The 10,266-nt window shown below is 40.6% G+C and overlaps 1 protein-coding gene and 1 long non-coding RNA gene across 2 annotated transcripts in view; one reads left to right on the top strand and one right to left on the bottom strand.

Annotated features, from left to right (window-relative positions):
- The window catches only part of kcnk10a (potassium channel, subfamily K, member 10a), a 101,077-nt gene that overhangs the window by 29,453 nt on the left and 61,358 nt on the right, over window positions 1-10,266 (top strand). Inside the window, exon 3 of the mRNA XM_034900433.1 lies at window positions 8,181-8,298. Within this exon, the coding sequence (XP_034756324.1) occupies window positions 8,181-8,298 (118 nt within the window). The remainder of the gene's footprint in view (window positions 1-8,180; window positions 8,299-10,266) is intronic.
- The window catches only part of LOC117961626, a 16,023-nt gene continuing 12,119 nt past the window's right edge, over window positions 6,363-10,266 (bottom strand). Inside the window, exon 3 of the long non-coding RNA XR_004660452.1 lies at window positions 6,363-6,675. This is a non-coding gene — a long non-coding RNA (uncharacterized LOC117961626). The remainder of the gene's footprint in view (window positions 6,676-10,266) is intronic.

The raw sequence follows: 10,266 nt of genomic DNA, 5'->3' as shown, positions 1-10,266 counted from the left end.
TCTTGAAATGGGGGGGGGGAGGGGCTTTAACCGGTATGTTATTTTAAGCATGCAATTGATATGGGTTGATCAAAAATTGTTATATTTATTGCTGATAAGAAAACTATTTACATGACAGCATCAGCATTGAGTGTCATTGGTGTTGTCGTGGTAACAAACAAACTATATAGGCCTACAGTATATAACAAGTTTGCGGTGGGTTGGAATGTGTTTGTGTGTGTATCTTCATTTGTAATATTATTCATTTATACCGCAACTGCCTTTTATTTTTTTTTATAAAACACAGCAAGAAAGTTTCAGACACTCAAAAAACTGGTTAGAGCCAGCAGGCAGTTAAAAAAAAAAAAAAAAAACTTTGACGGCAGAGATGCAACCCGAGTCGCATTCTACCAAGCACTATGTCTGAACCAACCCCACGGTTACTAGAAGTCTCCTGGGGACTAGGTACTAGGTCAAACTGAAGTATAAAACAAACCTGAAGCTGAAGAAACCCTAAATGTTAACGGGAAAGCCCCGCGGACCTGAGGGAGAGAGCTGTTCACTTCTCCGTGTTCTGAGTGCGTGTGAGCGGAGTTGCACACAGCAACAGAAGGAATCTGTGGGGCGCTGGGACTAGCCAATCACAGAATAGTGTAGGGGAGGGGTGCTGGGACTAGCCTATCACAGAATAGTGTAAGGGAGAGGTGCTGTGACTAGCACTGTGACTAGCCTATCACAGAACGGAGACACAGTCAGTGAAGACTTTCATTGAATCCGATTACGGATATTGACTCGCATTACTCGTATGAAACTTGTACTCGGCAAAAGTTCTTTATCCGTACCGGATACTCGTTTCAGCCGAGTATTTGGCTCATCCCTAGTCCTCTACATAGTGACTATGTGTTGTTGTGTGTCTGTTGTAACTCTTGCAGCAATGTTACTCTGTGTCCAAAACAAATTTCTCCTTACGGAGAAGAAAGATACTTTGACTTTGACTTTGACCAGTCCTATAATGCGATGAGGAAGTCAGAGAATTGTTTCAGATGTTTCCCAACTCTGACAGGAGTTTTTTGAAATTCAAGATTTTTTCATTGCTGGAGTCACGTGATCGGCTGGACAGAGATGGCAGTATTAGGTGTAGCTTCTGGCCCAAATTTGTCAAATAGTTGTTTTACATGGTTCCAACTTCAATGTTTTACCACTTTGTGCTAGTTAGAGTTCCTTGAAGCAGAATAGCAAACAAGAACAAAGTTCAACGTGGCAATACGGACACCGTTGCAGAGACATTGCCAGAGAAACAGAAAAACTACCTCAAACCCCTATTTTCTCAGATTCAGTGTCAGATTCAACAGATAAGCCTCGGCAATAATAATAACCTAACTTCTATCCATGCCCAGCTAGCATTTCTGACCGCAAGCCTTGGCTCTATCAGATCTGATGTGAACAACCTAAAAACCACCGTGGAGAGTATTCTTGACAGCCATGGCCATGCTTTTCAGAAGCTGGAGGTGAAGCTAGCATTCATGGAGGACAGAAACCGGAGATGCAACATATGCATCGTCGGGCTGAAAGAGGGGCTAGAAGGTGCTAATGCTATCTAGTATCTCTCACATTTGCTGCCTAAGTGGTTCGCGAATCTAGCAGATGCTCAGATAGAGACTATGAGAGCTTGCCGAATTTACAGTTATAGCCCAAAGAAGAACACTACTGCTTTTTAAAGATTATTTTTTGGGTGCTTTATTAGTGAATAGTGAAAGTGGATAGACATGAAAGAGGGAGAGAGGTGGGGGATGACACTCAGCAAAGGGCGGCAGCCCAGATTCAAACCCAGGCCACGGCAGGACTCCGTCAACTTGAGGTGAACACTCTTACTGGGTGAGCTAGAGGCTGCCCTGAAAATGCTGGATGCTGGATTGGATACTGAGAATTATGTGAACCAGGCTGCGCCCCGTCCTCCTACTACCAGGGCTGCCAGGTCTCACGCATTGGCCGTGAGACACATGCATTTGACTGGTTTCACACGCTCACATGCCACACCCCCTATTTCTCACGCGGAAGTGTCAACCCGGTCAGTCAAATTTCTGAAAAATTAGTTTATCTATAGATCTACCTGTTGAGCCACTTATGATTGACTAATTGTGCTTTCAGAGACTGTGAGGGGGTTAAAGAGCGCTCCCTGTCTGTGGAATTTCTTAATTGTTCTGAGTTCTGAGTCTCACAGACCCGTCCGTTGCTTTGTGTCCACTCTCTCTGTAAAGCTAGAGAGCGCGGCTGGTAAGCGTAGCAACTTCAGTTCATTTTAGTGGACTCCATCTGCTGTTGAAAGTGACACGTTGCATCCGTGTAGACCTCCGATGAAGAGAAGCGTACAGCCTCCTCTAAACTTTGTCAGAGACCAGAGACCCGAATGGGCCTATGTGTCTGTGCGACCATCTGAATGCGATACTACCATATCAGCGGACCAATAACATGCACAGCAGACTATATTACAACTCTCCAAATCTCGGACAACAGAGATGGGAGGAGTTATATTTTGAATGTGCACAAAGTTGTAAACATGAGCAGAAATCTGATGAAACACGTCTGAGCTACACTATACTATATGTACGATACTGCAACGTGAGCCACTATTGTGCTTCTCTAACCTCTGTGCATCTCTAAATGTAACTGTAAATAATTCATTAATTGTTTCATAAAATGAACAAATAGTCTTTATTTTCCCCAAAAAGTAAATGCAGTAAGTGGGTCACAGAGGATGAAGACCAAACATTACTGTGCCTTGGCACAAAGGTTAAAGGATTAGAATTTATGAAAATCAGTGGTTCTCATTCTTTAGAATTTCAGTGGTCTTAGTTTATCCCTCAACATTAATTTAACTTTGGGTCCCTGGTCCCTACACCAGGGACCCCTGGACCTGTTCACCACTGACCCAAATCTTCTCAGCGGTTGCTGACAAATGATACTGTCGCTTCATGTGGTTCATTATGTTTGGCCCATTGTCTGGGTCAGTTCTTATATCATAAGAAGTTAATACAATGTGTAATAAAGTGATGAATGATTAACATTTATGTAAATGCTAAACGCCCTAATGCCTGTTGATACTTCAACAATGCAAAGGCTCTTAACCTTACAGGTTTCCCCACATCATGTATGACTTAATATTTCTCAAATTTTTTGCACAAAACTCTCCAAAAAGTGCCATTTAATGGTTTATTTTTCAAAAACAATTCCTGGGGGGGGCACACCCCAAGACCCCCCTAGGAAGAGCCCCCCATCCCCCCCCACACATAAAAAAATCTCAATTTAAACCCTGAAAGATAATGATGCTAAAAGAGCAAAAGAAATTGCTTTGTACGTGGCAAAATATTGGTTGGCCCCACCAAAGGTTTTTGGAAAAGTTGGCAGCTCTGTACTACTGCTGCAGCGGGGAGAGTCGACGCTTCGGATTCTGTCACGGAGGATGCCGTGGAGGAGGACCAGGAGTGAAACAACTGCTTGATGAACATGGACGATTGGTTTGTCTTGTTCTCTTAATGGGTCTTGATTTTTTTCACACTATTGTCTGATATGATTACCGAGACTATGTTTCTGAATGCTATGTCGACCTAGCTTAATACCGCCTACTCTCCATAGGTTAGCTGGGCCCCTGCTGGGCTAGAGTTTCCTTTACAAGGTGTTTTTTGCTTTTTGTTTCTGTTTAATGAAAAATGTGTTTATTTTGATGTTAATTTAGTGTGGAACCAGTTGCTGTCGAAACCAGGTATTAATGGGCTTGTGTTCCATTTTTGCTGCCCAATATTCAATCTTGATCACAGACCTACTTTGACTGTAACCTCTCTATGTTTCTCCCCCTTCTCTCCTTTCTGTATCAATGCCTTGTCTGTTGTTCTGTGTTTACATGTTTTGTGTGTTGAAGGACTTAACTTTGGATGCATTATTGCTAGGATTTAGCAAAGTGAAAGGCAGTAACAATATCCACATTTACTGAATTTAGAATGCAGCTTTTTTAATAATGGGTGATCTTTCATTTTTATTTTGCTCCTCTTGAATCACTTTGGGCTTACTGAGAAAGAGAAATGTTGACATTGCATTAATACAGGAGACTCATTTGCTGGAGGTGGATACAGGCCGTTTAGCCAATAGATTCTATCATACAATTGCAACCTTGTCAGTGAGCTCAAAAACAAAAGGAGTAGCCATTGTTCTCAACGGAATCTCCCACTCAAACTGTTGTCCTCTTGGTCAGATGATACAGGCAGGATTGTGATTTCAAAATCAATCCAATAGAAAAATTGCATTTGTGTCAACTTATGCGCATAAAGTTTTTGATGGTAACTTCTATAATATGCTTACCAATCAAATGCTAGATTTTTTTTTTTTTTAAGATCTTATTTTTTTATTTTTTAGATTATTTTTATTTATTTTTTTCCTTTAATACATAAAGATAGTGGACAGACATGAAAGGAGGGAGATAGATGGGGGATGACACGCAGCAAAAGGCCACAAGCTGGATTCAAACCCAGGCCGCTGCAGGAACATGGCCAACGCAGGGCGAGCACACTAACGGAGTGAGCTATAGGCCACCCCAAACGCTCACATTAACGTACTGTTCTTTGATTGTTGGTGCAGATTTCAGTGCTGTGTTGGACCCAGATATTGATTGGTCAAACGCATGGGCCACTACGGACCAGGATAAGGCTACAAACGATTTGAAATCATGGGCCAGCAGCTTGGGGCTTATAGATATTTGGTGTATAGTTAATTCCACCTGTAAGGATTATTGCTTTTTCTCAGGTAGACATAAATCCTTTTCCAGGAAAGATTTTTTTTTTGCATCCCCTCAATTATTTCATTCAACTGACAAAGCGGTGTTACTTCTAATGGCATTATCTGACCAAAAAATGGTCCTTTGCGCCACCACAATTGGCCAATTGTCTCAACGTGCAGTTAGATTATATTTCAATAATTCTCTGAAAAATGACTCTAATATTACTCAGTGTATTACAGAGTTCAAGATATTTGCAGAAACTAATGTTGGCTCTGCAAAACACCCAAGGATATTGTGGGACGCGTTAAAACGTTTTATTAGGAGCAATACCATACTTTTCTGCTCTAATGCGCTAAGCTACCTGCAAAACCTTGAAGCTGAGTTAACCAGATTAGACTCGTTACTAAATAATGTTACTGACCGTATTTCTTTAGAACGATCATTAGTCAAGAAAGAAATAAACAACATTCTGAAACAGGAGTCTGAATTTCTAATTCACAGAGCAAGACAGCGCTACTACTTTCAGGGTGCTAGACCTAGTCACCTTCTCGCTATGAGGTTAAGATCCAGAGACTATTTTGCAGATATTCCAGCTATTACATCTTCAGATGGTATTATAAGAACTAACCCTGTCGAAATATATAAATCCTTTCTGACATTTTATTCCAATCTGTATGAATCTGAGTTTTTTTTTGGATAAATCACACTGCGACAGCTGGTTGAATCAGCTTGACGTGCCTCAGTTATCATCAGAGGAAACAGCTAGCTTGGACAAATTAGGTTCTATTGAAGAATTAAAACTGGCAGTACAGAGTATGCAAAAAGGAAAAACCCTAAGCTTTGATGGGATTCCCCCTGAATTTTTTGCAACTTTTTTGAAACAGTTGGGCCCTTGCCTTCTGGACATGACTAACTTCTCTATTGAAAAGGGTGAATTTTCAAGGGACGTTAACACAGCTTTGATTTCCTTACTTCTGAAAAAGGATAAGGATCCTACAGAGTGTTCTAGCTATTGGCCTCTGAGCCTGCATAATGCTCAAAGAAAAATCATTGCAAAGCTCCTAGCCCATTGTTTGGAGTCTCATATGTCAAAATTAGTGAACCCTGACCAAACAGGATTCATAAAACTCTTCACATTTTTAATGCGGCAGAGGACAGTAAGAACCCATTGTCCCTTCTTTCTCTTGACGCAATGAAAGCCTTTGACAGACTTGAGTGGCCATTTCTATGGCCAGTCCTAGAGGTGATGGGCGTTGGTAAAACCTTTATTGGTGTGATCAAAGCTTTTTATTCTAATCCGGTAGTCCAGCCTGGAAGTAACAAATGCATGGACTAGTTTTTCAGCATCGTTTTGAGAAAGGATGTATATAATTTTGGCAATGTTGCAAAGATGAAAAAAGGCTGTTCTTGAGGTTTGTTTTAGATGGATGTTAAAGGATATATCCTGATCAAAAATAACTCCTAGATTTCTGACAGTAGTGCTGAAGACCGAAGCAATACCATCCAGTATTAACATCAGAAAATTGTAGGTCATCCATGATTTTAAATAATTAATGCAGGCTTGAAGTTAAGCTAACTGACTGCTTTATCTGGTTTAAATTAGAAGTATATGTGGGTGTCAACCGCATAACAGTGAAAGTTAATTTAGTGTTTCCCAATAATATTGCCTAGAGGAAGCATAGATAAGGAGAATAGAACTGGTCCAAGCAATGAGCCTTGCAGAACGCCACAGGTAACTTTAGCGTACTTGGATTTATCATTAATATTAACAAATTTACATTGAACAGAGAAATTGGACTTAAACCAGCTTAGTGTGATTCCTTTACTACCAACTAAATGTTCCAGTTTCTGTAACAGCGTGGTATGGTCAATAGTTTCAAATGCAGCACCGAGATGTAATAAGACAAATATGGAGAGAAGTCCTTTGTCTGCAGTAGTTAGAAAGTCGTAATCTTCCCCAGTGCCGTCTCTGTGCTTTGATGCATTCTAAATCCTGACTGAAAGTACTGAAAAAAAACTATTGCTATTTGGGAAAAAACATAACTAATTAGCATCTACCTCCTCAAGGATTTTGGAGAGAAAGTTAAGATTAGATATAGGTCCATAGTTGGCTAAGACCTCAGCTACTTTAAATAACTGCAATACATAACCTGTTAATTGAGACATATTGATCATATCTAGTAATGAAGTGGTAACCACAGATCATGCTTCTTAGGTTGTTGGGGTTTCAGACAGACCCGAACATAGAACAACACAGGACGACAGGAAAAGGTAACAAAAAGGTTTAATCCACAAAAACACACAAAAAACCAAGGGACAGGAGATGGTGAAGGTGTAAGTGGTAATCCAGTCCGGGGAAGCTGCACAGATAGGTGACGGAACACAGTATCTGTGACGGAACGAAAAAACAAAGTTAGTCAATAGCAAAGTTTAGTAAAGCAACGAATACTAACTGACTGGCCTAGTTACCACTTGGGAGTATGTAACGAACTGGCGCTGAGGAGGTGGTCAGCCCGGGTATTAATACTGTGGTGGTGATGATGATGAGAAGCAGCTGTGCAGGTAGACGGATAATGGAGATGAATTGCAGCTGTGCTGGCAGACCGTTCCCTCCAGGACGCCCTCGTGTGGCAGACAGATAACACAACACAGACACACTGGGGAAAGGTAGGAAGGGGATACAAAAGGCAGCAGAACCACAACATAGGTAGCCTCTTTGGGACGGTGTCTAAGAGATGGCTTATCCGAAGAGACCTTTAACATTAATTGTTGAAGGTCTATAGAATAAAGCAATCCAAGTATATGTCGGGTCTTTTTTCGCCCTTTCTACCGGTGCAATAGAGCAGCGACTATATCTGTCAGCCTGGCTACAGCGCTGAAAAGAAACTCTGGGATGTTCTTATGTTCTTCTATTAGTGAAGAGTAATAGTCTGATCTGATAACAATACATTACTGTGGTTTTCACAAGCATTTTTCCAGTGTACTGTATAAAATGGTAATCCTGCTTTATTTCTTAAACCTGGATTTGTTTGTGTAATCCAGTAAATGTCAGTAATAGTTAACATTATTAACAACTTCAAAACAGTAGCAGTAAAATCTTTCTCCTCCGATCTCAGTAGACACTGAAGAGTGGAGTGGAGTAGACGACAACATTGGGATGGGGGTCCGGCTGCACCTGAAGAGGTTTATGGTTGTGGATATAGACTAAACAACAGCCAAACAAATGACACAAATTCAGTGGTCAATCTGTTGACAATCAATTTAATTTTCGCGGTGTGGGCAGGACCAAACAAATAAACTGCGGGAAGGGGCGTGATTGGGATGAAGATGGTAATTCCAGCAAGATGCTGATCCCAATTACAGTAAGACGGAATCTAACAATAGTGTGAGCAACATTTTTCTTATGTGCCTCTATCTTTACTTCTCCTTCCAGCATTCTGTGGAAGCTGTGAATGCCGGAGTGAATCCTGTCGGTGATACTTCCTACAACTCCAGCCACTGGGATTTGGGTAGTGCCTTCTTCTTTGCTGGGACAGTCATCACAACCATAGGTACATTGATTATGGAGTGAGTCAATGGCTAACGTTGAACAGGTCTATGGAATTTAATATAGGGGATGCACTGTACAACATTTTGCAAAATTCCCCCAAGAGCAAGCCTTTAGTGCAATAGCGGTGATAAAAAGTTCCTTATAGGCAGAAACCTCGGACAGACCCAGGCTTGGTGGGCGGACATCTGGCATTGCCAGTTGGGGGTAAGATGAACAGTGGAAATAATAGTAGCAACAAAAATAATAGAACTATGATTAGAAATAATAGTGCTTTCAGTTCAGGGCGTAGCAGGGCACCAAGCAGACCCATGGCAGCAGCTGCAATCGTGATTTAGGTGCCACCCTGATCCAAGGAAAACTGCAAGTTGCGAAATCATAAAGACTTAACAACGAGCATTACTGGGACTTGACTGCGCACAGATGGATAGAGAGAGGAGAGATTGACTTAGTGTGTCAAAGGAAGTCCCCCCAGCAGTCTAGACCTATAGCAAGGCAAGCCTGAGCCAGCTCTATTAGGGCAAGCTAAGAGCAGCTAATATTGTTAGGGAGGGCAACAAGTTAGCAGGGTGACGAGTCGTCACACTATCTTTGTGCAAAGCCCAGTGCTACTGTTCATCGTACCCCCAATAATGCCTTAAACCTGCATTTTATCTCATTTGCAGCAAGGTGCGACTACACTGATTGCAAAAAGAAGTCAGTTTCTATAAAGGTTTCTGTCTGCTTGACCCTACATCTCACTTGAATCATCACTTCAGTAAATAATTTTATAATGAGTTCATGTAGTAGTTTGAGGCATATAAAATACAGCCTGACAGGTTCTGATTACGTAGGAGCCAGTAGGAGCTGAACTCCAAGAAAATAGTGTCTGAGCTCCAATGAAAACAGCAACATCATACATCTTTGGTGTCATTAATCTAATACATTGCCAACAACCATTATTTTAATTAAAACAGTGCATTTTTTCTAATATTTATTATTATATGTGTTAACAAGATTAAATAGGCCAGCACACCTTGGACTCTCCCCCCCTTTCTTAAAGTAGTACGTTCCGCCCTCCTCTTAGAGTGGGATGTTCTGTCTCAGAGAATTTTGAGAGTTCATAAGTCAGGGAAATTAATCAATTTGACTTTTAACAACACTTGTACCTTCTTTGGAAGATAAGATGGCTGCAGGTTAACAAGTCAAAACTCCAGTCATTTTAAAACTACATCATTCAATCCATCCTCACCTTCAGCATACTGACATGGGTTGGTTCCCTGAATGAGGTAGACAAATGTCCACTCTACAGGATCATAAAAATAAGTGGGAAGATATGACAACCCCAGACCACTCTCACGACCATATTTCTCACAACTCATCACATTGGACTATCAGTTACCTTCAGGGAGCTGGAGCTACTGTTGGTCATGCTAATTAGGCCCAGTTAAAGGCCTCATTAAGTGAAAAATGCATTCCCAGTGTTAACGCTGTGTCCCTGGGATAATTATTTTATCTCTTGTGTATATGCCAAATATGTATAAAAAATAAAATAAATAAATGCAAATTTTTTAGTATTTTATCAATCATCTGGCACCATTAATTATCTTGGTATTTTTCATATACAGCGGGGTCAACATACTCTTCAATAGTATAATTTCCTGTCCTTATAATATTCACACAATGACCAATCCTACTGTCCACTCTGGAGTAGGGGTGGACAAAAAAATTAGATATTTTTAGAAATTTTTACAATGACAATAATTAGATAATATCCTTTAAAAATGTGTTTTTAAAAGTCTCGAGTCACATAATTACTGATGATAATAATGTGCACAATGTTGAATGAAACATTTCTTATTGATTTTCTTTAAAATGTAAGTATTCAAGTAAAATAAAAATTCAAAAACATACAAAATACTAGGGGTGATCCGAGTATCCGGCTGAAACGAGTATCCGGTACGGATAAAGCACTTTTGCCGAGTACAAGTAT

Source organism: Etheostoma cragini, chromosome 18 (genome assembly GCF_013103735.1).
Source record: "Etheostoma cragini isolate CJK2018 chromosome 18, CSU_Ecrag_1.0, whole genome shotgun sequence".
Lineage (NCBI taxonomy): Eukaryota > Metazoa > Chordata > Actinopteri > Perciformes > Percidae > Etheostoma > Etheostoma cragini.
Note: the sequence above shows the minus strand (reverse complement) of the source record. Positions and strands in the feature narration are given on the sequence as shown.